Source organism: Dermacentor albipictus, chromosome 1, assembly GCF_038994185.2.
Source record: "Dermacentor albipictus isolate Rhodes 1998 colony chromosome 1, USDA_Dalb.pri_finalv2, whole genome shotgun sequence".
Taxonomy (NCBI): domain Eukaryota; kingdom Metazoa; phylum Arthropoda; class Arachnida; order Ixodida; family Ixodidae; genus Dermacentor; species Dermacentor albipictus.
In genome coordinates, this window is record NC_091821.1 from 436,963,496 (window position 1) to 436,990,807 (window position 27,312).

The 27,312-nt window shown below is 46.2% G+C and overlaps 2 protein-coding genes and 1 pseudogene across 7 annotated transcripts in view; all 3 read left to right on the plus strand.

The window, feature by feature from the left end:
* The first annotated feature begins 2,703 nt into the window (after positions 1 to 2,703).
* On the plus strand, positions 2,704 to 2,882 carry LOC135908799 (U2 spliceosomal RNA; annotated as a pseudogene).
* A 6,491-nt stretch (positions 2,883 to 9,373) lies between these two features.
* The window catches only part of PAN2 (PAN2-PAN3 deadenylation complex catalytic subunit PAN2), an 82,249-nt gene continuing 64,310 nt past the window's right edge, over positions 9,374 to 27,312 (plus strand). For 4 of the 6 annotated variants that reach the window (XR_010566148.2, XR_010566147.2, XR_010566151.2 and 1 more), the window contains exons 1-6: positions 9,374 to 9,456; positions 15,860 to 16,048; positions 19,389 to 19,558; positions 23,381 to 23,579; positions 25,096 to 25,220; positions 26,572 to 26,716. Coding sequence is in view for 3 of the 6 variants with exons in the window: in XM_065439626.2 (XP_065295698.1) it covers positions 15,860 to 16,048; positions 19,389 to 19,558; positions 23,381 to 23,579; positions 25,096 to 25,220; positions 26,572 to 26,716 (828 nt within the window). In the remaining 3 variants the exon portion in view is untranslated. Of the gene's footprint in view, positions 9,457 to 9,514; positions 9,533 to 10,724; positions 10,860 to 15,859; positions 16,049 to 19,388; positions 19,559 to 23,380; positions 23,580 to 25,095; positions 25,221 to 26,571; positions 26,717 to 27,312 lie in introns of those variants that run through there. The other 2 variants (XM_070532310.1, XM_065439633.1) reach the window with 2 other exon arrangements.
* Positions 9,463 to 11,002, plus strand: LOC135907890 (syntaxin-18-like). Its single transcript, XM_065439648.1, has one exon. The coding sequence runs from the start codon at positions 9,845 to 9,847 to the stop codon at positions 10,835 to 10,837; it is 993 nt and encodes a 330-aa protein (XP_065295720.1). The 5' UTR covers positions 9,463 to 9,844; the 3' UTR covers positions 10,838 to 11,002.

Genomic DNA, 27,312 nt, shown 5'->3' on the forward strand with positions numbered 1-27,312 from the left:
TGTTCTCAAGATAGTTCTCAAGCCAGCATGACGACTGTCCATAGATGGCGCCACTGCCTACGCATAATGGCGGCGCCCATGAAAGAAATATCAACCTAATGAATATATAAGTATAGCAGAATACGCGATATGGACATTTGAAACACAAAGCAAATATACACGAATAATACAGAGTGACAAAGATGCACCAAAACATGAAAACAGCGGGAGAATTTAGCAAGGTGTATACTCTACTAACATCTATATACATTCAAAACATTCTATACTCTTTGTGCCACAGTGCACACATGCCCATTCTAGGAGGATGGGCACAGTGGAATGGGCGCAGTGGAAAACATGCCTAGTTACACATACCCAATCGCCCAAATTGTCTATTCGGACATATGCGCAGTGGGCCTAAGTGGGTCAAGTTGTCGATACAGCTTGGCAAAACAGCAGCCAGCGTCCGCAGAGGGGAGGGGCTGAGAGCCAAAGAAAGCTTCGCTTTGCGTAAAAATACCATGAGCCATTCCACTCTGTGAAGGTGAATCACCAGCGAAGCTGTTTAGCATACGACACACAGGTGGCACAACATTTTGAGCATAGGTACGGACTCATTCATTGTATACATTCGCGTGGACGACGGGACCGCCGCCCCGAGGAGCCGGAGGAACCTGTACGACACACCTTCATCGTCAAGACCATTTCAGACCTGGGTCTCGGTTCCAGATTCCACAACTACGTCAGCTCTCTTTTAACTGACAGGAAGGCCAAGCTTCGCATTGGAGACTTCCGCTCCGAAGATGTGCCCCTCGGAGGGTGGAGCACTCCTCAGGGCGCCGTCATCTCCCGAACGTTGTTTAACATCTGTATGATTGGTCTTTCCGAGAGGTTGGCGCGCGTCGAGGACGTCAAGCACACCATTTACGCCGATGACATCACCATATGGTGCTCCCGCGGCTGCGAGGGCAGAGTCGAAGAAGCCATGCAGGAGGCGATTGACGTGATCGAGGAGTATCTCCGCCCCACCGGACTTCGATGTTCCCCCGCCAAGTCGGAGCTGCTACTTTACACAAAAAAGAGAAGGGAGGCAGACCCAAAGATTGGAAGCCAGTCTCTGAAAGCAGCATCAGACTTCGAACTTGTGACGGGAGGGTGATACCCAGGGTCGACGTTATTCGGGTCCTGGGCATGTTTATCGAATCCAACGGCGGAAACGGAACTGCTCTCCGCAAGATTATCGCAAAGACGGACAACGCTTTCCGCCTCGTTCGCAGAATCGCAAACCGGCATCGAGGCATGAAGGAAAGCAATTTTCTCAGGCTGATCAATGCCTTCACACTATGCCACCTCACGTACACGATTTCTATGCACAACTGGCTCAGAGCGGAGCGCGACAAGCTCAACGTTCTTATCCGCAAAATAGTCAAGAGGGCTCTCGGGCTACCCATCAGGACCCATACCGAGGATCTCTTGAAGCTGGGCGTATATAACACCGCCGAGGAGATTGCCGAAGCCCAATAACGCACGCAACTCAGTCGCCTGGCCACCGCAGCGGCAGGTAAACGCATCCTCGAAGAGCTGGGTTACCACCCTGCGGAATTCTCGATGGTCAGTACCCCGATACCTAGGTGCATTCGAGATAAGTTCGTAGTTTCCCCTGTGCCCCGAAACGTCCATCCCGTCCACGACGAGGGCAGACGCAAGGCCAGGGCAGCAGCCATCCTCAAACAGATCAAGCGACACGACATTAGCGCAAGCTTCGTCGACGCTGCGGAGTACAGTGACGGGAAGACCTTTGCCGTCGTTGTGGTCGACTCGAAGGGAACATTTCCAATGGCGCCTCGATTCGCACTTCAGACCCCGGAGTCGCCGAGCAAGTCGCCATCGCCCTCGCCCTGCTGGACGGTCGTGGGTCTGAAATCTATAGTGATTGCAAAACGGCAGTTAGGGCTTTTCAAAAGGGTTGCGTCGCCAAGGAAGCTGTTCGTCTTCTCAGCGGCTCGAGTCCACATGCTCTCACAAACCATTCAATTCACTGGTTTCCCGCTCACGTAGGATCGGTCGAGGGTGCTCCCCTGAACCTCAATGAGTCTGCCCACGAGGCTGCGCGTGACCTCACCGACCGCGCTTCCTCTATAAGGAGCACTGACTCCCCTTCTCTCTACGGTCACAGGGACGCTCCCGCTACTCACAACGAGATTATTAAATATTTCTACATGTCCAGAAGGGTCTTTCCACCCCCTCACCCCAGGTTGAATAGGGCGCAAGCCATTTCGCTTATAGACTCCTACAGACCAGCACATATCCGCGTCTGTCCGCTCTCCACGAGGCTTACCCCGACGTGTGTCGCGACGACGCCTGCCCGTCCTGCGGCCAGACCTCCACTCTAGCACACATGCTCTGGGAGTGCGGGTCGACATACCCCAAGTTCATCAAGGAGGAGTGGGACTCGCTTTTGCGTAGCCCCGCTCTAGAAAAGCAAATCCTGGCCGTCCGGCGTGCCCGCGACCGGGCTGGTGGGCTAGACCTGCCGGTCCCGACGTGGGATTAGCCGGGTGCGCGACGAGTTCGCGTCCTCGCCGGACCTACAATAAAGTTTATTCACTCACTCACTATACTCGCGTGACCTTCCGACGGGGCCGCCACCGCGGGAGAGCGGAAGGAAAGGAGATGCTCAAGCGCTTGAAACGCTGACAAAAAGAGGGCGGTGCTAACGTGGACATGGCTGGCGCTAGTCGAAGCATAGTATCTGTTCTTATCAGCGTAATATCTGATACGGGTTCTATTTGGACCCAAGATGTTAAACTTATTTTTGCAAGTTGACGGATTGCTTGAAGCCTCCTTCACCTCCGCCACGGATCGGCCCGGGATTGCACTACCTTCGGGATCTGCCACGGTTTTTAATCTGCGGACATCGACCCGCTGGAAACTAGCCATATACAGCTTCACTGTAAAAACAGATTCCACGGTGGCATGGAGAATCGATCCAGCGCCTAAGGAGCTACAAGTGAAAGCTCTGTTCACGTCCACCTTGTTCCACGTTTACGTCCACCTTGTTCCCACGCAGAGCAGATTTCTTCCAGGCCGCGCACAACGATGCGCAGGACGATCGGCAGCGATGCGCATTTTTAAAACCTTTTAATAAATTACACGCTTTACGCGGAGCACTTAGATGTGTCAATTAATAATCAGAGGGACCTACTCTAACGACTCAGGTACGTTTGTAGAAAATCGTCAAAATCGTTTCAGTGTCCCTTTAGGAACGGCCCGCTGAGATGCAAGTTCTGCCAGCCAGGTGCGAGAGCGGCGTCGACTTTTCTTTGAAAGCCACCGCAACCCCCTATAGACACACGGCGTCACTAAGTCTACTGTGTGCGCCGGACAATGCGCCGCGTCCGCCACTCTGCGTCGCGGTATTTTCGAGATGAGTTCGACGAACCAGACTTCGTGACTGAACACGCCACCACCGACCTGGTCTGCCGCGAGCGGGGTAGTTCCCGAGGGAACGTATTTGGCGGCAACGTCCCACGCGCCTTTCAAGACGCAAGGCAATGGAGAACCGGCGGCCCCGCTGCAGGGGTCAGCTAGGGGAATAAGATGCGCCTTTCCTGACCTAAACCCCGAGTTCTCCGAAGACCGTCTGACCTCGGTTGGGACCGTGAACCTGTGCGGAAGTGTGTGTGTGTAAGCCCCCCCGTAGAAAGGCGGCTCGTCTACGATGACTGGTCGAACGTTTCCCTCACCTAGGGATCGAGGGAGGACCGAATGTTTATAAACCGCTGTTGTGCGGCTGCTCGGTGTGCTTTCTCTCGCAGTCATGCTAGACTGATGAACTGCAACGTCCTTATGTAGATACTGTAAATAAACCCATATTCCTCGTTCTCCATGATAACCAGGCCTTCCTCTCAACAACGTCCTCATCATGGATACGTTGGACGACGGCATGGGCCAGCTACCATCTAATTCATCATCATCATCATCATTATCATCAGCCTGGTTACGCCCACTGCAGGGCAAAGGCCTCTCCTATACTTCTCCAGCAACCCTGGTCATGTGCTAATCGTGGCCATGCCGTTCCTCCAAACTTCCTAATCTCATCCGCCCATCTAACTTTCTGCCGCCCCCTGCTACGCTTCCCTTCCCTTGGAATCCAGTCCGTAACCCTTAATGACCATCGGTTATCTTTCCTCCTCATTACATGTCCTGCCCATGCCCATTTCTTTTTCTTGATTTCAACTAAGATATCATTAACTCGCGTTCGCTCCCTCACCCAATCTGCTCTTTTCTTATCCCTTAACGTTACACCTATCATTCTTCTTTCCATAGCTCGTTGCATCGTCCTCAATTTGAGTAGAACCCTTTTCGTAAGCCTCCAGGTTTCTGCCCCGTAGGTGAGTACTGGTAAGACACAGCTATTATACACTTTTCTCTTGAGGGATAATGGCAACCTGCTGTTCATGATTTGAGAATGCCTGCCAAACGCACCCCAGCCCATTCTTATTCTTCTGGTTATTTCAGTCTCATGATCCGGATCCGTGGTCACTACCTGCCCTAAGTAGATGTATTCCCTTACCACTTCCAGTGCTTCGCTACCTATTGTAAATTGCTGTTCTCTTCCGAGACTGTTAAAGATTACTTTAGTTTTCTGCAGATTAATTTTTAGACCCACTCTTCTGCTTTGCCTCTCCAGGTCAGTGAGCATGCATTGCAGTTGGTCCCCAGAGTTACTAAGCAAGGCAATATCATAAGCGAATCGCAAGTTACTACGGTATTCTCCATTAACCTTTATCCCCAATTCTTCCCAATCCAGGTCTATGAATACCTCCTGTAAACACGTTGTGAGATCGTATCTCCCTGCCTGACGCCTTTCTTTATAGGGATTTTGTTGCTTTCTTTATGGAGGACTACGGTGGCTGTGGAGCCGCTATAGATATTTTTTAGTATTTTTACATACGGCTCGTCTGCACCCTGATTCCGTAATGCCTCCATGACTGCTGAGGTTTCGACAGAATCAAACGCTTTCTCGTAATCAATGAAAGCTATATATAAGGGTTGGTTATATTCCGCACATTTCTCTATCACCTGATTGATAGTGTGAATATGGTCTATGGTTGAGTAGCCTTTACGGAATCTTGCCTGGTCCTTTGCTTGACAGAAGTCTAAGGTGTTCCTGATTCTATTTGCGATTACCTTAGTAAATAGTTTGTAGGCAACGGACAGTAAGCTGATCGGTCTATAATTTTTCAAGTCTTTGGCGTCCCCTTTCTTATGGATTAGGATTATGTTAGCGTTCTTCCAAGATTCCGGTACGCTCGAGGTCATGAGGCATTGCGTATACAGGGTGGCCAGTTTCTCTAGAACAATCTGACCACCATCCTTCAACAAATCTGCTGTTACCTGATCCTCCCCAGCTGCCTTCCCCGTTTGCATATCTCCCAAGGCTTTCTTACTTCTTCCGGCGTTACCTGTGGTATTTCGAATTCCTCTAGACAATTTTCTCTTCCATTATCGTCGTGGGCGCCACTGGTACTGTATAAGTCTCTATAGAACTCCTCAGCCACTTGAACTATATCATCAATATTAGTAATGATATTGCCGGCTTTGTCTCTTAACGCATACATCTGATTCTTGCCAATTCCTACTTTCTTCTTCACTGTTCTTAGGCTTCCTCCGTTCCTGAGAGCATGTTCAATTCTATCCATGTTATACTTCCTTATGTCAGCTGTCTTACGCTTGTTGATTAACTTCGAAAGTTCTACCAGTTCTATTCTAGCTGTAGGGTTAGAGGCTTTCATACATTGGCGTTTCTTGATCAGATCTTTCGTCTCCTGCGATAGTTTACTGGTATCCTGCCTAACGGAGTTACCACGGACTTCCATTGCACACTCCTTAATGATGCCCACAAGATTGTCGTTCATTGCTTCAACATTAAGGTCCTCTTCCTGAGTTAAAGCGGAATACCTGTTCTGTAACTTGATCCAGAATTCCTCTAGTTTCCCTCTTACCGCTAACTCATTTATTGGCTTCTTATGTACCAGTTTCTTCCGTTCCCTCCTCAGGTCTAGGCTAATTCGAGTTCTTACCATCATGTGGTCACTGCAGCGCACCTTGCCGAGCACGTCCACATCTAGTATGATGCCAGGGTTAGCGCAGAGTATGAAGTCTATTTCATTTCTAGTCTCGCCGTTCGCGCTCCTCCACGTCCGCTTTCGGCTATCCCGCTTGCGGAAGAAGTTATTCATTATCCGCATATTATTCTGTTCCGCAAACTCTACTAAGAACTCTCCCCTGCTATTCCTAGTGCCTATGCCATATTCCCCCACTGCCTTGTCTCCAGCCTGCTTCTTGCCTACCTTGGCATTGAAGTCGCCCATTAGTATAGTGTATTTAGTTTTCACTCTACCCATCACCGATTCCACGTCTTCATAGAGGCTTTCGACTTCCTGGTCATCATGACTGGATGTAGGGGCGTAGACCTGTACAACCTTCATTTTGTACCTCTTATTAAGTTTCACAACAAGACCTGTTGTGAAACAGACACAACAAGACCAACAAGACAAGTTTTGTAAAAGAAACTTCGAATTGCCTTGAAGGAACCCAATTATAATACCATGAGAAACGAAGATGGTGGAATTCAGAAGACGATGTTAGCATGAATATTGCAGAATTTTGCGATATAAAAAATTGCTGTGCCTAGGCGCGGTTACATAAGCCGATGTCGGCAAAACAGCTATGAAAGGGCCGTTGAGCGATGCTCGTGCGAGTGAATTAGCCATTTCATTCAAGTGCTACCCACGATGTACCGGTACCCAAAGGAAGTATATTTGCCGTAAGTACGGAGGTACCATGAGAAATCACTCGAATTCGAACACAATGTTAGCAGAAGTCTTGAATTTGAAGATGCAGTAAGTGCTGTGCATACAGACCAGTTCCGCTCAAGCTGCCATCACCGCATCGGCGGCGCATCGCAGGCGCCGTCGATGCGGTGATGGCAGCTTGAGCGACAGCAGTGCCAAGGCTGCCGACAGAGATGTCGCCGAGGCGGGGGCGCTCGACATCCTCGGTGTCAGCCTTGACGTCCCGCTGGTCTGGACTTCACTGGATTCGGTCATTAAATAAGCGGCGTCCGCCTGGTGACCGCCTCCGCGCTTATTGCAACCCAGCTGACGCGCCTCACACATGGCGGACTGACGACGCGTCGGATCCACCGTTGCGGGTCGAAGCCCACGGGCAGCTACTGCACGACGTTTAGGCATTCAAGATCAAACTTGTGGCGCGAAGGGCGGGAGGAAGAGGCACGGCACTCCGGCCACCTGCATGGACTCTGTGGAGGCCGCGCCCTTCCTCATTATAACGCCGGAGAACGTTCAGTAATGCGGAAAGTTGGGCTAGTTGGTGATCAATCACAATACCTTGCTGGTGAAGCAGCGCACCGACACGGACACGGCGAAGACACACAAGAATACAGCAGCGAGTGTCGTGTATTCTTGTGTATCTTCGCCGTGTCCGTCTCAGTGTATGCGCTGTTTCACCAGCAAGGGCGGGGAACGTGTTCCCTACGGGTAATGGCGAGCCGACAACACCGGCACCGAAGACCATTCTGCACGGCGATACGAGCAACGCGACACCGCGGTGACAGATCGTAGCGGCGCCACTCGTGATGCGTCCGTTTCTAGTTCGGTCGTAACAGGAGGACAATCGGCGGGACACGGCAGGGATGGTAATGAGGCTGCGGGACTGGCACGCCGGCGTTCCTGCGGCATCGTTACGGGGAATCGAGAGAAATCAGCCCTGCATGCATCTGGTGAGGCTGCAGCTTGTTATACATTGGTCCCTTGGGAAGCACGAGCCTCCAGCAACGGATGGCGAGAGGCGACAATTGGGACCATAGACGCGCGCGCTAATTCTGGAACGAACGTTTTTTTTTTTTTCTTTAGCGATCGGTTGTCGACTGAGTTTGGGGCCCGAAGCTGGGACGACGGGAGAGTCCGAAGCAACACGCTTTCTTGAAAGCAATTGGGAGATGTTAAGCTTTGGAATATCATGTTGCGCCGCTTTTATGCGTGTCCACGAGCAATTGGCCCACCCCACGGCCTAAAAATTACTCAGAAGTGAAAAATGGGCTAGTTCGTATGCGAGCATAGCTAAATTCAGAATGCGAACAACTGGGACACAAGCTAAAAGGCAAAAGAAAACACAGGACACAGCGCTATGTCCTGTCTTTGTCCAGCGCCGTGTCCTGTCTTGTGCCTTGGCTTGTGTCCCAATAGTTCGCGCTCTGAATTTAGCCGTGAAAAACTATAATGCACTATACTCACCATGTGCAGTAAAAGTTACCCCATTTTTTTTAAACTTCCAAACGAGCTCGTTAATTACTGTCGCTTTCAAATTAATACGCTGAACAGCACGCTCTCTGTTGGAGGTAACGTACTGTACACTGCAACAGCTAGCTCTCGCGCAGATACAGTAGGCTAACGCGAAACTTCACCGAACGTTATACCACATATAGTTTACTGTTGCTGTCAAACTTTTCTACGCACTGCGTCCGCTTTTCGGAGACGAGATATTGGCGTTGAATACCTCGCATCGCATGGTCATGCGCTCTGCAGTGTCACCGTGCCGGCATCTGAAATTACCTCTGTGGATAGACCCGCGCTGCACTACTACTTTGCACAAATGGGTGTCTGCCTAGGCGTATACCATAGAGTTTCTCACTACATTACCGTGTAGTGAGAAACTACATTACCGGTGTTATAGTGAGAAACTCTATGGCGTATACCAACTGGCTACATCATCATCATCATCATCATCATCAGCCTGGTTACGCCCACTGCAGGGCAAAGGCCTCTCCCATACTTCTCCAACAACCCCGGTCATGTACTAACCGGCTACATGCGGTGTACATAATTGTCATAGCCGCCTAATCGCTGTTTTAAGTACGTGAGTTGGTTGCACAACAGATATGCTTCATCTATTCAATATACTTCAGCAGAAAGTACGGCAGTTTCGTGGCCGTGCAAGTGCGTGTGTCTCCAGTGCGCTTTTGTTTACAAGAACAAAGGGCACTATCAAATACTGACGGTACTGACGGACGAGGAGGAGGGTGGTTATTAACATGCGTTAGTGTGTGTGCGAGTGTGTGTGTGCCCTCAGAGATTATGCCCGTATGTCGGCTCAAAACTTCAAATGTCTCATGCATGCCTAGCCTGAGGATGTTGCAAATCATCCGTTAGCTACTACTGCCTGTTGACGAAAGCGAAATTTTGCAGTTGACAATTTCCTCACTAGCATTAAAGGTTTTACTGAATAATGACAAATATTTATATATATACTTGAACCTGGGATTTTGTTTCCAAATTTGATATGATGACAAAATACCTTTCATACGTTCCAAGCCATTTCAAGTTTCTGAGCGCCAGGCGGCGCTATATTCAAAATGGCTCCCTTCTAAACAACAGCCAGAGCTGCCACAATGTGAGTATCGTCGCTAAGCGATGTAATTACTTAATCACGGTAAATTCCATATACTGTGAAGCGTGCTTAAACGCTAGTAAGTCTTAAAGTTTCTTATCTTGTTCTGTATGCCTTCCTGTCATGTCGTCAGAAAGCTTTCGGTCGCTGTCGTTAAACCGAAACTGCCTTTCTTTTCTGGCAATCAAATGCTGCGATATTGCTTTAAAATGCGTCTGCGAATTTTTAAAATTGTTCCTGACATTAATACAGTTCGCAAACTCAGACTAAGTTCCAACTTCCAGAGTGCTTTTGTGACTTGCTGGCTAGCGCATGTTCTTCGAAGCGAGAAAAACAAAAACAGTCGCTCGTACGGGCGCTCCAAATTTTAGCAAGCTAGATTCCATCGGTCATGGACAGGACAAAACTTTTCAAGGAAATTTGCGGACTCTTAGTGCTACAACGCGGCAAAGACTGCAGCAGCGAAAGTACTCTCACTGGCGCTCCTGTAAAGCGGTCGTCCCAGGCTTACAAAATCCTGAGCAGCATCACGACGATGAAGGACTTCCTCTTATCCCGCCGTCGCGATTATCTTCTCTGCGCGCTGTCGCCGGAGTCACGCTGCGTCACGGTGGACTGGGAGCGCAGGCGCACGGACCAAATGGTGGAGCAGTTCGCTCGGAACGTGCGAGCAGCGATTGACGCCTTGTCCTCCCAGCAAAGTGGTGACGGCCTGCGAAGTCTTCAGGTATGCGAGCATCGCAGTAGCATACGATCGCTGCTTCTGGATTACCTGTCGGCGACGTGCCACATCTACGCCGAGATGAAGGCCGTTTACGTCAAGCGCGTGTGCGACCGGCATCGGTGGAGCAGGCTGAGCTCGCCGTACCGCCGCCTGGGTCAGAGCAACGCCAGCGGCTCGTCGGGTTTTGTACCGGCACCGTTGCTCAAGGGCCTGCGACAGCTGCACCGCTTGTCGAGCGTAGCCTCCAAGATGGTGACCGTGGGCAGCTGGTTCCAGGCGTCGGAGGAGAGCGAGAGTCCACGAGATTCGACGGCACAGCTGGATTTGAGTTTAACGTACGAAGAGCGTTTGCAGTTCGAGGAGGAGAGCAAGATCCTCATCGACCGGCTAAACTGCCCGCGAGAAATCGTGCGTCACATCGAGTCGCAGGTGATCGACATTGCCTGCCTGCAGAGGGTTCTCACAGGCCACATTCTGGAACAGGAAGATAACATCGAGAGGGTGGCCACGGCAACCCAACTCGCCAGTGCGAATGTGACAGCTGCCACGAGGGCGCTGGAAGACAGTGTTGTGCATCGAACTTCTTTTGGCTGTTGTGCTGCGGTACTCATATTTTGGCTCTCACTGCTCTTGCTTTTCCTTCATTGGTTGACACCGTAATCTGTTGCCTGCAAAATGGAAGGTAGGGTGTGTGTATATCTTCCAGTGACAAAATCGCTGAAACAATGTGGCAATAGGAATTTGCAAAAATATTTAGAAATGGAATGCATTTTGTTTGCACAGCACAATACAGAAAAACAAATAGTGTGGAGACGAAACCGATAACTCTGCTTCTTTTCTAGGGCCTTTTTTAAAATTTTCCTGACAAACACATTGTAACAAACACAATTGACGGCGTGAGATGGAGAAAATTGGCCGCTGTGTTACAGGGTAGCTGGTTGGAATGCAGGAAAAATATTGTGTCTCTTATGCAGGCTTCCGTGTTTATTGTGGCAGCTTCATCCATGGTATGAACTAAGCACAGTTTGTAGAGCGGCTGTGAGCTATTGAGGGCAGCAGGTGTATCATGCTTTTAACTTGAATATTCACTAGAAGCACTGCTCAAAACTTTGCAGTGTAATCTTCCCAGCTGGAAAAGTTCATATTGGCTGCAAATGACAATTCTGCCTCTGTGTTTTGGCAGTTTTAACCCCTTAACAATACAATCTATTTGCTAGAGGCATATGTGGGCACATTTATAATATGCACAGGCACAAGAAATATGACAGCTACGATGTTATTGTTTTCATACCTCTACTTTGATTTCAACTGACAGAATTAACTGCAGTTATGGTTGGTGGAGAAGAAAATGCATGACTTATATTACAGCAGAAAAAATGTTAGAGCGGTCCAGGCCTTTTACTGTCAACACCACGATGTCCTGAGTGTTGCACGAAAAGGTTTACGGTTTGGTTTCAGGTTCGGACTTCATAGTTTTCAGTTCTGTTCAGTTTGGTTCAGGTTCAGCTCCTGAGGTTCAGACCAGCTCACGACAGTACTAGGTTAAAGACAGTAAATAAATTTAGAAAACAATATTTCACAGCCTCACCTTCAGATTAATGTTTTGTCATCAAAGAGTTGCAGAGAGAGAGAAATGGGGTGGGAAAGGCAAGGAGGTTAATGGAAAAAGATTATGGTTTGCTACCCTGCACTGGGGAAAGAGTAAGGGGAAATGAAAAGTTTCATGTGTACAATGGCACCTACACAGTGACCCACGTTGGCATCAAACAGGATTGAAGAATGGCAACATACAGAGTGGCTCACGCCTTGTGACCCAAGTTAACATGAACAAAGTTTATTGAAGAGTGGCACCTCAACTTGGCACGAAAGAGGTTATTTGAAGAGCAGTAAATATCCGATGTCAGATACCCATCAACCCAACCGGGTCCGACGGTTGGTTTCGAACCCGGTTCCCTCAACACGGCAGCCCAATGTCCTGCCAATTAGACCATTGACCCACTAGAGTGGGGCCCAAGTTGGCAGGAAAACATTTAAGAGACGTAGAACAACAGACAGACAAACAAATAGGCACTGGAAATTGCATCAAGTATCAGAATACTAATTACATTAACACAAGTTGACGTGCTATACAACAGGCATAGCAGGGCTAGCATAATTCAAAAAACTTCGTGGCTTAAACTAGACGAGCACAAAGAACACAACGACAGGACGGAAAACGCGTGGGGAATTTCTTTGAATTATGACCCCCCAACTAGCTCAAACCAAGATTCTGCTGGGCCAGCATGCAGTGTCGCGTAAATAGGTCATAAGGTACATGAACCCGCCACGGTGGCCTAGTGGCTTTGGCAATGGACTGCTAAGTCTGAGGGCGCAGGATGAAATCCTACTTGCGGCGGCGCCCCCACACTACAGTGCGCCTAATAATCGTATTGTGGTTTTGGCACATAAAATCCCAGAATTTTTTATTACGTTAAACATCAAGGCATTTTGCATCTTTTATCCCATCTTTCCATAACTTTACCCTTGCATTTGCCCTTTCCCCCTTCGCTTTCAGATCCTCCTGGATTAACCATTCTGTCGTGCCGTAAATAGATTCTTGCCCTTTTATCAGGGTAGCTTTGATATCGTTATGTTTCCAGAGCTGTGCCAACTTCACGCATTCTCTTGTGACTACTATGACTGCAACCTTGCCTTTGCTTTTAATGCATTCATTTACAACATTAGTTTTTCTTGTCACTGCACACAATTACTCATTTCAGCTAATCGAACGTTCCAGCTGTCGAACGCCGTGCAGCATTGCTGGCTGTCTTGTACGTTTGATGGTTCAGTGTGAGTGGCACCTTAAAATTCATGTTGTGCAGCCACAGTGGCTGAATTTGTTATTCTGCAACATTGCATTACTCAGCAATTTAGATTGGACCACATATCAGCATCTGCAGCAGAAGTGGTGTTCATGTGGGAGGCTTGTCCATTTCATCATAGCTCAGGCAGCACAGAAATGGGCGGTGTTCGGTGACTCTAAGTCAGCTTTGCAAGTGGTAGATTGCTTTTATTGGAGAGAGAGAGCCTTGGTACATCCTGGTGCTAGAAACTGCAAAGCTTCATAGCAGTACCCAGTGAAGTGGGCGCAACATCACATTTCAATGGGTGCCTGGTCACTCTGGCGTAGTTGTCAATGAGCTCACTGATAGTGAGGCCAGATTGTCCTCCATTTTTATATACACCTGATGATTAGACAGAGCCAATCATTGTTGCTACTCTGATTCACCTTGGCATTGCTTTCACCCTCTACTATGCACGTTTCATCAGCTAGTCAAATGACCCTGACTGTGAGCACTATGAGATACCTGAAATGCTGGAATGCACTTGTGATTGCTTACTATATATACCGGAACGACTAATGTTAGGTAGTTTCCTAGCCAGTGCCAGCAACCACTGGCAGGCAAGCAACCACTGTGAGAGGATGTTGTTATCAACCCACGGCCTGAGTGTGCAACTTTGAGGCAGATAGTAAAAGCGTTAGTGGAGTGCCTGTTTGCTACATGGCCAGCCAGACAGCTTTAGTAGGGTCACTGGTGTAATGTACATACATATGCATCCCCTGCTTCCCTTCTCACCATCACTCTTTTCCAACGAAGAGTAGCAAGCTAGAGGGCACCAGCTGAAGGCCGACCTGTCTTTCTCTCCTGTAAATAATGTCTCCATCTGTGCAACAAAATGTAGTTTGCATCTATTCTATTACACATACCAGTGTTTACAAGTGTGGGGATCGCACGCGCATCCCGATATCTCCGGAGCGGCCATGCGGTTATCACGCGATAATCACGTGCTCGCTCGCGGAGGGTAGCGGGGAGAGGGCACCTTCGCCGCTCCCGCTGCTCTTCGCGCCTGGACGCGACGCTGCAGCCAAGGCACCCCGTTCCCTCCTTTCCCTTTCTTGGAACCGGGGAGACTCCTCTCCGCCGCTCGGGGAAGAAGCGCTATTCCCCCAATGCACGTTGGTCTCACGGCGGAAGAGCTTGCGAGAGGCCGCATCTCAAATCAGCCGCTGAGACCGCCGCACGCCGTCCCCCTGTGGCGCCCGGCCTTTGTGTGCGACTCACCGCCCCAGGGCCCGAGCGCGGATCCACTTGGGTGAGCTGAACTCTTATCAGCCTCTTTTGTGGTTCCCACATTGTGCGGTTTGTTTCACCCCAGACGTGCGGAATGCTCCGCCGCTGAGGTTTTGTGTTGTGTTGTATTTGTATGTGTTGTGGCTGTTGTTGTCTGTTGGAATCATTGTACTCTAAGGTGAATAAACACCTTAGGTCGAGACTCACCCTGTCCCCACTGGCCTGAACCCGCCGTGGTCGCAACTCACTGCGAACCGCGGGTTAGGGGTCACAGCTCTGACTGCTAGGGCTGCTGCGACAGTGCTAGGGAGCGACTGCCGCTCCGCCGGCGCTGTGCGATCCAGAGAAGGGTCAGGTGCGCACGCGCGAGCCTGAGTAATACCCCTATACAAGTCATTAGCTGAAGTGGGCCTTTTGACTTGATCACTAGTCATCCACAGACAGTTTTCTTTTTTTTATTATTGGACAGAAGCATGCGCAGGAAAACAGACATCACAACACAGCTATTAGAAATAAATGCATGTTTTATTTAATATGTAATATGCTGGCCTATATTTTACACATATAGTGTAATATCCTGCCAACAGCCCAGATCATGTTTTGGTGTCTTCTTATGTTAGTCGTAGTCCAAAAAATCTCGGTTACCTGTTGATTACAAGAATTGTGACATCCAGTTTAATTAAAAGCTGTCAAAATTGCACTTCTGCTTCAACATCAGTCGTCCTTGCTTTCTTCAGTTTAGTGTTGGCATTGAAGGGGAGAACCCAGCTTCATAAAGGTATGTGCCTTGTCAGAAATCTTCGCAGGACGTGTTGGGTGGGTTGGTGCTTGCTAAATAACATATTTTAGGGCACAGTAGGGCTCGCAGAAAAAGTGTGTAAAAAAACGAAAACAGAAGGCGAGGTTCCACTACCATCTGTTAATTCCGCATATAGAAACAGGGGCACCCCTGTTTTTTTTTTCTTGCATTGAAGAAGCAGTTAGTAATGCTGCCTCGCCCTATGTTTTCTTCTCTATGCATTGTGGGATATGCTCCACGTGTGGCGTAGCAGGAAACTACAACCTCTACTTCTCCTTGTGGATTATGCAGGCAAGTTGAATGCCAGGAAATCTGACAGCCATGCAGGAAAGACAAATATGAGGGGTTGCAACAGTCTAGTGCTCCTGCAGTATGTTTATTTTTTTCGTCATACATGATGTCATTATAATAGTCGTCGTGCATGCTCTTTTGATAAGCAACTCTCATCACTAGTGTGACTCTGAAGTTAGTCCAAGGCCTGGCTAATGTACATAACAATTTTATTCTAATGCCATTCCTTGTTGTGCTTCGTCACTGGTCAAAGCGGCACTCTGCCCATGTTATCAACGATGGGATCAGTGAGTAGTGAATCGTGGATAAGAGTGGCACAGAATTGAGTGGAAGGAGTCACTACATTATGCTGACCCACATGGGTAACTTTGAACTCTTCTGAGGATCCCAGGTGCCCATAGATTACACTGAGAAATGTTGTTCTGTGCCAGTACAAAGTAGCATTGACACATGCCTTAAGACATAGTGCACCTTTTGCAGATGGAGTATGCTGTGCCCAAGTATCCAGGTGTTGGGGAAAGTGGCCTGGAGCAGTTCCCAGGTGCCTTGGCCCATGGCCAGGACTACAGTTTTCTGCAGAACATTCTTGTGGATGGTGGCAGCCAGTTTGGTGTCTCTGCCCTGGCATTTGATACCCAGGAGGAGCTACTTTGGATGGGAAATCAGGGGGTACTGGCCTTTCCCTCTGCTTATTGCTGAACGCTGCTATAGTTGTGTACTGGAATGGTGGAGCATATTAACAATGCTAAGTGAATGGGGCAAGGAACATGAAGCACCTGGTTTGTCTATTTCATGTTTGTTGTCTTGCCCATTTCATCTGCTATTACATACCACATTCCCCTCTTTACTTACCCCTTTAAAACACCAGTTAATTCTGCCTGATGAAAATGTATATTTAGCACTGATGACTCGGTGACATCTGTATTTGCACTTTAGAACTTTTTTATGTTCAGTGCTGTGTGCATTGTTTTATTGAATTAATTTTTTTCCTCCTTGTATAGACTTCATGACTGCAGTATGTAATAAATCAATCCATAATTTAATCAATCAGCATCTGTAGAAGCTGAGCTCAGCGTAACACAATAAAATTTTTTCAATTTTTCAATGAACTTCATTGAATTGGTAGGTATGGACTTACTCATATTATAAGAAGCCAACAAACACTGACACCAAGGACAACATAGGGGAAATTACTTGTGCTTAATAAATAAAGAAATGAAAAAATTAAATGAAATAAAGAGGGATACCAGTCTTCATTTTCGCCTGTAGAGTCTGGAGTACCCCAGGGAAGTGTATTGGGCCCCCTACTATATTTATTATTTATCAATGACATGCCACAAGACATTACAGTTCCCATCAGACTCTTCGCAGATGATTGCATACTGTATAACTGGATTGAATCGCCTGCCGATCAGACCGATTTAAATTCAAATTTGCAAAAGGTAAAAAATTGGTGTGACACCTGGGAAATGGTTTTGAACTCTGTAAAAAAGAAAACGGTTTACACGTCTACCACTAGAAAATGAAGTATTATCGATTATGCTTATTCCATTGAAGGTGTCGCGTTAAAATAAGTATCAACATTTAAATACTTGGGCTTAAAGCTTACCTCGGATTTGCATTGGAATGAACACGATTACATATCTACGAAGGCCCAGAAAGCCTTGTGGTCGCTTAGAAGAAATGTGCATAATGCTACCCCTGAAGTAATATGCCTGGCGTATAAAACTTTGATTTGACCGGTTATGGAGTACGCAAAAATTTTGTGGGGGCCCATACACTTCATCTAATCAGTCTAAACTGGATAAAATTCAGTGGCTTGCTGCGCGATTCATTTTTAACAAATATCGTCGTTCTCACTCTCCTACCAAGTTATGTGAACTTGCTGAACTTCCCTCTCTAGAGTCTAGAACTGAGTATGACCGTTTGAAGTTTCTTTTACTTATTATACATGTCCACGTTAAAATTGATAAAGATGGCTATTTTCAGTTCTCTTCTAGTAACTATTTTCGTCATCGCCACAGCATGTATATCTCTCCTCTTACTACTCGCAATGATTGTTTTAATATAGCTTCTTTCCGAGAGCAATAAAACAATAGAGTCTATGATCAGACTCGATCATAAGGACGTCGTCTATATGTGACTTTCTTGAAAATGTCAAAAGCACGTGTGTACACATACCATAACTCGGCCAAATGTTAATGCTGTAATCACCTTGGCATTGTATTACATGCTGTATTTGCCATGATATTACTATCAGTGCATTCCCCAAAATGTACTTTTATTTTCCTTATCCTGTAAATATTGTTGCTTGTATTGTCACCTACCACTCCTGTAATAGCCCAAAGTTGGGCTGACAGTATCAATAAATGAAATGAATGAAAAAATGAAATGATAAACTAATGGAAATGAAAGTGGATGAAATACTGGATGAAAGGATAAATACTCTCAATGCATGCTCAATGATGGTTTTGGTTTTACGCACTGTACTGCACAATTTATTGGGCACTATATTTTAAGCGGCTCTCCTTAGTTTGAACTCTGTGTTATTAGAATATATTTCCGGTGGCCTTGGAGTTCAAATTAACGCGATTATACTGTATAAGAAAGGGGAAAGAGGTCTGAATCCAGCCCTTACAGCATGAACTACCAAACATTTGCAAACTGCTGTGTTAGCCACTCTCGGGGGCTCCATATTCGCATTTTCCTCGAGTAATCTCTTCTGAAACTATTTTACTGAAACTGTATAGCACAGGCAGCCAGGTAGAGGAAGGTGTGGCCAGGTACAGTAAAGAGAAAGAATGCAGTGCAGGGTGCAGAGTGGCTCCCCCTGGTGGCACAGAATGCATGCTTTTGCCATCGCATTGTTGAGATTGCATCACATCAGCACCGTTGTGACCCATGTTTCTAGATTTGTTTTTTGTTTTGTTTTTCATTTTGGAGGCTCCACGTTGGAGTGCTGTTGAAACATGCCCTTTTCCTGATGCCTGGTGCAGATGCCCATAATGTTTGTTATGCACGACACCTATCCCAAGGCAATAGAGTTTAGCTGAAGCGTAGTATGGCATCTGAGACTGGCACTATTTTTGTTTGAAACCATGAAATATATGGACTATAGACTCTGAATTAAAATGAATGAGCATTCGTGTGCCCATGAAAGGAGTCGATGAGCATGGTTAAATGCTGGTAAGTGAATAAAAAATACTGCTACCTTGAAAAATGTGACTCTTCATGTTCCATAGTCGCTGAGGTACTATGGCATACTGCTTCCAAATGCAAGGTTACTGGTTTGATTCCCAGCCATGGTGGCCGCATTCTGATAAGGATAGGACTGAAACATGTTTGAATGTCAATTAGGAACTTGCTTTTTCGTAGCACATTTAGAGGTTGTCAGTAGAGGCTTTCTTCTTTCTGTCAAGGCTTCAAAGTTACATAGACCAGTGAAATATGTACCGAGTACCGGCTTCACATTAAAGAACCGTAGTTGGTCAAAATTAATCTGAAGCCCTCCATTACAGCATCTCTCATAGCTCCTGTGTTGTACTGGCGCACTGAATTCAATCAATCAATCAATAAAGCAAGCGAGCAAACAAGCAATGAATTGAACAATCAAAAATCAAGTGGATTTCTCCTTGGTGATATTGGAACAAACTTCAAAAATGAGAGTAGCACAGACATAAAAATTAAAAAGTTGAGGTAATCTTGTAATTCATACCATGTTAGTTTTTGTGAGGTTGCCAGTCTTTGTCTTGCGTGCATCTGCAAGTAGTCTCAAATCTTTGTAGTTTCATTCAGTGTGTAGTACCAAAACAGCCAACATTCATTGAAAGCCAACAAATGCAGAGGGGAAGTTGTGTGTTTTAATTTTGGGATGATTCACATGTAATCACATCCCACAAAGATTGTAGAGTGCACACATTAAGGACCCCTACAGCCATTGTGCTTGCGTGTGCTTGTTGACAGGTGATTCATTCTTGACAAAGCCATTTTTCATTTTCTACCTGCCAAGGGTCATGTGACATCCTACTATACCTGGGAGCTGCAGAAGTACACGTCCTTTCAAGTGCACGCTACCAACGAGGTGCGGCAGTTGCTGACCATTGATGCGGGGGTCCTGTCTCTCACTTGCAACACTCTTCGTCTCAACAACCGCAGAGGACTGATTGCATTCCACCATTGGTGTGTATTAACTATCCTGTTCTCTGCATTGAAGGGACATTTCAGGCGAGCATTGAGTCGAGCTAAAGTAATAGATAGTAATAGTAATTGCTGTTGCATCAATTGCACCAAACTGCATTGAGAGGTGGGCGCTGCTACGTTCCGCTACATTTTAGCTAAATATGATAAAACTGCGGCCACCTTGCACTGAAAGACACACAGGGCTTTTGAAAACAGAAATAAGTCCTCAGGCACTGTTTCTTCGCACCACTGAGAGCAACGTGGCATGGGCCAGCAGCTGCATCGGTAGCGTAGTGGACCAAGCCAAGCCTGAATCATGCTGCTGTTTCTTCTGTTTTCTAATGGGTGGGGAGATAATCTTTATCTTTGTCATTATCCTTATCTTAGTGTCCTTATTCTATGCCTTCATCACCACCAGGCCTCCGCATACGGGTTGCTTGATCAATAAAGTTTTCTCTCTTTCTCTCTCTCTGTCTTAATCTATATATAGCGACGAGATCGTGCTGAAAGCTCTCAAATGGCTCTGAAGTCTCCAGGTAGCCATTCCAAGTGTTTCTGTGTCTTTCTAAACCGTCTAAGTGCTTCTTAAGCACATTGTCGAACACCACTGTTTCATCACAGTCCAAAGTGAGGACGGTGATGAAGAGGTGGTTTCTTTATTAATGCTTTGATTGAGGCTGTGGACAAGTGGCTATTTATTGCTTTCATATGGCTTGTGCAGTGTAAAAGCTCTGCATGATATTTTGCAATTGCTTGCCTAAATCTGCTCCGAAAGCCCATCTTACTATTCCGAAACACATTTTTGGCTGCTCCATATGGTGCTCTTGAAGGGCAGAGGCCAGTGCACTCTAAAAAATTTGGAGTGTCGCATTTATTGAAGATGAAACTTATGGAAGCAAGGAAAGGCAGGACTGGATCTGCGTCATCACTCTGACATTGCGACACCAGCTCCTGGTGATGGCATATGACTTGTTTATTCATCGACTGTGTGCACTTTTGACTATTAACTCATGGCAAAACAGTGCTGATTATAAGTCTAGCAGCCTAGTCAGCTGTAATGTAGATGTGATTAAAATTTGCCACTTGCTGGTGTGGTAATAGGTGCTAAGCCATCACAAAATGTTCACACCAGTAGTCATCATCGGTGGTCATGCCTGAGATCACGCACACAGAGCTTGACTCACAGGCACAAAAGCAACGTTTAGGTCCATGTGTGATAGGTGGACAACTACTACAAGTGCCTACAAGTTCGTCTTTAGACTTACTGGACGGAATGGTGAAAGCATACATTTGTGTAGAAACCTCCAAACTGAAGTCACGTTGCATGGCCTTAACTGTCAGCACTGTGCAGTCATGGTCACACATGGCATTCCAACACAACAGTCTACGATGCACATCAGACAGTGTGAAGGGCGAATGTGAGACACCCCCATAACCTCGACTATCACGAAACTTCAAATAGATATTCTTTCTCTCAAAACAACAATGTTAAGTAAAACAAAATAAAATGGCATTCCCATCTTTTTTTTTTCATTTGAATGAAAATGAATGCAGTCAACTTCCCTTAATTTGACCCTGACAGGGCCAACAAAATTGATCTAATTATCCGGCGGGTCGAATTGAACAACATACAGAAGAAATGCCAAAATGCACTGCTGATTCACTTGGCAGTAGTTGCCAGATTCTAGTACACCCCCGAATCAAGTGTGCGCCCACTTTCTATGTTTCTAAAGTAGAACACTAACGTAGAAATTATATTGAAGCCCCCCAAACAAGTAGACATCTAACGTGCACCATATTTTTTAGCAGGAAATATTGTTGCACAATGGCGGTCAGTTTCCTAAAGTCATCTTCACCACACTCTTTCTCAAAAGTACCTTCGCTGCAATAAATCTGTGCTATGCGGTTAAGCATATGAACATTACGAAGGTTGTTGTGGTTTCTTGCCCTATTTAACTGCACAGGTCATTTCCGGCCTCATTTTGCCTTAAGGGAAAATGAAAGGAATGTGCTAAAATCGTGTAAATACCGTAATCCAACTGTCACGAATTTCGGCACACTAAAGACAGACAGGGACAAGTCGTACGTGTAAGGCGAACATTTATAATTAAAATCAAACATCAAAGAAAACGACTCCACAAACAATATACAGCATGAGTTAATTCCACGCATTCTCTAAAGTAAGCACAAAATATTTACATTGAGTCCATTGGCTTTGTCACGTCGCACCATCGTCGCTGTTTCCAACAAATAGTCGTTGGGCCTGCCGCTGCATCCTAGATTCAACGTTTCTGTCTCCGCCATCCAATCTATGGTTCCATATGGCAAGAAGGTCAGGATAGTGGGGTGACTAGGCGCCTGAGTCACCCAGCCAACTCTGCTAGCCTGCGGATCGTAGCCGCAGAGACTTTTGGAAACGGTGCCGTCAGCCTGTAGCTGAGATCTCCATTGGGGGTGCCAGCTCAGCTCAGGGGTCGCAGCTGCGGCAGCTGAATCACAGCCTCCACTAGATTGCCACCGTCTCCGGCCTCCAGCCAACTCCTTTTGCTGCTCGTAGTCCCAGAGTGTAGCCCAGCTACACTCTGGGACGACGCTACCCTTCTGCTACATGGCAGCATTTGCCGTATAGCTCCGCCTGCATTTTCAGCTTCTTGTTCGTTCATATAGTCAGTTCTTTTTCTTTAACCACTTTCTTATTTTCCCACTTCTTTCTCTTTATCTCTTCCTCTGCCGCCTCGGGATTTTTGGCTTTTTTTTCCCAATTAATGTCTTTTTCTTTTTTCCTCTGTTTCTTTACTGACTCATGACACAGACATTGTGAGCTACGGTTATTGCTTGAAAATCTTTCTAGGGTGGAATGAAAATGGGCACTTTCGATGAGCAGTGACGTGCGTTCAATGCATGCACTGCCCCATAAGCTCCACAGAGACAGAGAGACTGTCACTAAAGAGGTAGCTATCAGGGTCACCATAGGGGTCAGGTGTATATGTGCTGACCGGTCAAGTTTGAATTATCTGGCAAAGGGTAATTTTAGAATCAAAATAACGAAAGTTTGAGCTCATAGAAACGTTTGGGTGCCAGTCGGAACCTTCGGCCGGGATTGAATTGCTTGAGAAGTCGAATTAACTGGAGTGGAATTAATGGAATTCTACTGTACTAAGAAATAGTGCTGTCCACAACTTTTCTGAAGCGCTGGTTGTAACATATATTAAATTAACTTTTTCTTCAGACTTGTTTTGTCAGACTGCGTGAGTATTATTTGGATATTCTGATGGTTCCTTGTATGTACATAAATTTAATTGGCTGCTGTATAAGGATTGTGATGCCTACTATGCCATTTCCCACAGCACCTGCCACTGTTTGCATGTGTATTTCATTTATATTTTAATGCGTGATGTTCTGTTTTTGAAGGACTTATTTTTTTATTTTTTAGGCTATTCAGAATAAAGTCAGAAGACATACTGACCTCACTACGCTATGATTCATGCACTTAATGCAGCTCACATTGAGAGGCAAGCTTATATTAATGCTTTAGCATGACTTTGTGTTTAAATGTTTTAGTTGCTTGTGTGCCTGCTCTGAAAGTGCTAAAATGAATGTATTTATGTTGCTTTTGGTGACTATTCTTATAACCTATCAGTCTAATATGCAACAAGTGTGCATTTACTTTCTATGCTACACACGCACAACAAAGTTTGACTGCACACACGAGGTGATGGAAGAAATGAGGGCCTTGTGCAAAGCACGAAGGTGCAGCTGAATTTGTGGATTTCATGCCGCAAATGCACGCTTCTTGTGTCAGCACCGCCCGGTCCTTTGCAGTTCTGAAGAGTTGGAGGACATGCACTGCATGACCTTGTCGCCATCTGGTTCATTACTGATGGGTGGTAATCAGACGAGCCTCATTGAACTGGATCTTGCAACGGGCGAGCAGACCACAGTTGCCGACGTGGGGGAAAATGGCTGTGCTGTCATACGGAGGCACCCACGCTTCATCTGCTGTGCCGACTTCACGGGCAAGGTATGTCTCAGCCCTTCCAGTCTGTTTGCTTTTATACTTGCTACTCGCAAAAGTTACCACTGCTGCCACTGGCAGAAAAAAAGAAAGTACGCTAACATATTATGTGCTTGAGTGAGCTTTTCACTTGTGCTGTTGGTGAGACTCAACATGGCTGGAAACAAGCACTTCTGTGGTGAAAGTTTGCGCACCCGCCTAATGCATTCTGATGCTTCCTGGCACTTTCTTTGAGAGGAGCATTTGGGGTGGCCACTAGACTGATTATGCTGAAGATGTTTGGAAGAACAGTAGAAATAAGAGTGTAGAAAAGAGAATATTTTAGGGAGCCAGAGGCAGGAAAGAAGCAGCATGTAGGTAGGATCATAGCGTTTCATACAATTACTAGAGGGAACTGTGGCACTAGTGTCTATAGGAGCTGCAAGCAGGGCAGGTCAGCCTGTATGGGAATGATTGGTAGTACATGGATTTGCCTAAACTTTGTCCTCCTGGCTTTAAATGGCTTCATAACATTGTAAAGTGACCACCTTTAAGAAAGCACTGCATTATAAATAAATAAATAAATGTTATGAAAATTCTCCTACGGCAGGGTTTGAATGCAGGACCTCTAGCACAGAAGCCCGATATTGAAACCACTGTGCCTGAATCCATGGACAAGCAGAGCCACTGCAGTTAGCAGTGATTATGCGTGTTTGCAGAGTCTTATTACCTTCTGCATAAAAAAAAAGTATAAGCTGCTTTGAAATTTAGGCCAGTTGAGGCCCATATAAAGCATAATAAATGAAGACACAAGAATGTTTGAAGCCCCAAGCACGAATATCAGACAAATCGATGTCCTACCAATCATTCCCATGGCGTCTGAATAATCGGAGCATCAGAGTTTCCTCTAACAGTTTTGTAAGAAACTCTAGAGCTAGGATATGTGTGAGTAAGAGTTCCAAAGGGTTAATAGTAGGTGCTTAGGCATGTAATAGGTGATGTGACAGTATGTGGAGCCAAAGCTGCGGCGCTTTCATCAAAAGGTGTCGTGGTTGACAGAAAAAAAGAAGTGTGTGTGGTGGTGGTGGGCAGGGGGGGGGAGGGGGCGAGGAGCAAGAAAGAGAGAATGTTTGTTGAGCAGTAGAGACACTCAGCACGAACTAAAGTGCATGTGTTTATGCACACTTTTCTACCAATTTAAAAAGCTGGCTCCCTGTTTTGGGAGAAAAGCATGCTTGTTTCCATCATTTTTGAACACGATCCTTCAATTGTCACCATACTCTCAGGATATCCTCCAGATAGCAATTTGTCTCTTTAGTACCAAGTTCCTTCAGGAAGCGTTGCTAGCACTTTTCTGCTTACAGTTTGCACGGCAAATAAGTTTTCTGAAGGGCAGGCTAGAAGCACTTAATTACATCAGCAAAAGTAGAACTTTAGATTAGATCATTTTCACGGTTAGGTATGGTTTATTGTGGGTGCATGCTGTAAATCTTTTTTAGGCCTTTTTTATGTGTTTAATGAAGCAAAATGTTTTATGCTTCAGGTCACACTGCGGGACTCATCAACTTTTAAGGTGGAGTACACGTTAGAGTCACTTTCAGAAACTGGTGTGCTGTCTGACTTTGATGTACTCGGCAACATGGTTGTCACGTGTGGCTTTACCAACAGGCAAGTAATTTATCCCTGCCGTCCCAAATTACCAAGAATTAAATATATATAATAATAATGGAGGCCCCTGCATAAATCAAATTTACTGTATGTCATTGAAAGCTGTCGATGCTGGTTACGAGTAATTTTTGTTCATTTTCCCCCCAGAATTATTTTTGTTAAAGCTATTTAACCAAGTCCTCATTTAATCACTTCATTATCAATGTGTCAGTGAAATATTTGGTGGGCCACGTTATGAAAGCATTGTTCAAATGATGTACACAGTTCTTTCTTTAAAGCATCAATAATGAGCCTCTGAAATGAAGGAAATATTACCACTCGACAATGTTACTGCACATGGAATCCAGCTTACTTTCGACCCATGTTAACTGTTGCTTTGACTCTTAAACCTTCTTGCTACAAACATGTTTTCATCTATGTTCCTGTAACTATATGTTTAATGGAATGCAGTATTTTTTTTATGCATTGTAATACAGCACAGTAGACTTTCATTAATTCTACTCCAGTTAAATAGATTTTTCGGTTAATTCAATCCCGACCAAAGGTCCCTGCCGGCGCTCATGCATTTCTATGGGCCCAAACTTTTGTTATTTCGATCCTAAAATTGACTTCGCCTAATAATTCGAACTTAACCAGCCAGCATTCACGCACCTGACCTCTATGATGTCCCTAATAGCGATCCCGTTACTAGCAGCGTTTGTCTTGGCTGAGCTTAAGGGACAGTGGATGCATTAATAATCTAACGTAAAATCAAAAACACCAATTTTTGGCTTTCCCTAGGGAGATTTTCAAGCCATAATGGTAGCTCACAATGTCTGATGGTGGTATTTACCTGATTCTAATGCACGCCATTCCACCCACCCCACACTCCCCATAAAGCTGAGCCAGAAACCACTTTCGCGGCATTTGTATGTTTTGACGCACAACACCGTTGCAATGTGGCGAAACTGACTTTAGGAAACCAGTTGCCACTGTGCAAAACCCTTGCCGATTTTTCTTGCTAAAGAGAATCGGGAGCGCATTAGAGTTCTACATTGTTGAGGAGCTGTAATGTTATCTCTGTGTTAGTTTTCTGCTTTGGACACATAGACAGTGGGTGCACGCTTGATTCGGGGGCATCTTCGAATTGGGCGATCACTGCCATATAAATCAGCAATGTGTTTTGACATTTTTCTGTGTCCTGTTTAATTCGATCCACCAGATAAGTTGGCCAGCTTCGTCGGTCTTGTCAGGTTCGAATTAATGGAAGTCAACTGCACATACTGGTGTACGCACTACATCAGATAGGCTAGTAGTATACGTGCAGTGCACATATCATAGTCGCGAACTGGCTTTTATTTATTTGCAACAGACATGGGGCGCTTACAGTGGATCCGTTCATAAAAGTATACGACCTGCGTGTCATGCGAGCTGTGGCACCAATCCAGATGCTGTTCCCGCCATCCCTGCTGCGTTTTGTTCCAGCCTTCACTTCTCGGCTTTTCGTTGTGTCTCAGGTGCGTGCACTTGCTCTGCATGGAGAGGCCCTCGTTTCGGAACTGGTGCAGCATTTGGGAGAAGGCCCCCCGTACACTTGTGCAAAATAGAGTTATTGGGAGCAGGGAAGTGTGGAAGGGCAAATGACTTAATTTTGCATGCATCACCCTGATGTCACGTCAGAACGAAGCTTGCGTGTTGTTTTCGAAACATTGTGTGCCCTGCGAAATTGTTCAATACAGTACTTAACGTCATGATTGTATGTATGATGCTATGTCCCGCTTGTGGCGCCTCTACAGTACGCACATTAGTCCTGACCCCTGCATGTTCAATCTTAGCAAGCCACAGAGCTGCGGCAGCTGTTGCCATGTTTAAACTTGCGCACTGCTGTGAGTGTACACTGCTGTAAGTGTGTGCACTTGGCATGTGAAGTGAACGAAGATTTGCACTGCAAGATATGCTGCAGGGGAAGGATGCTGCAGGGGAAGGAACAAGGGAAGGATATTTATTACACTCAGTCTTTGACGACACTTGGCGTGGCAAGCACGGCCTGTTCCAAGTGGCATAAGAAGCCAAGGCCCCCACACCATAGGTCACTGCACAGTATGGGGTGCCA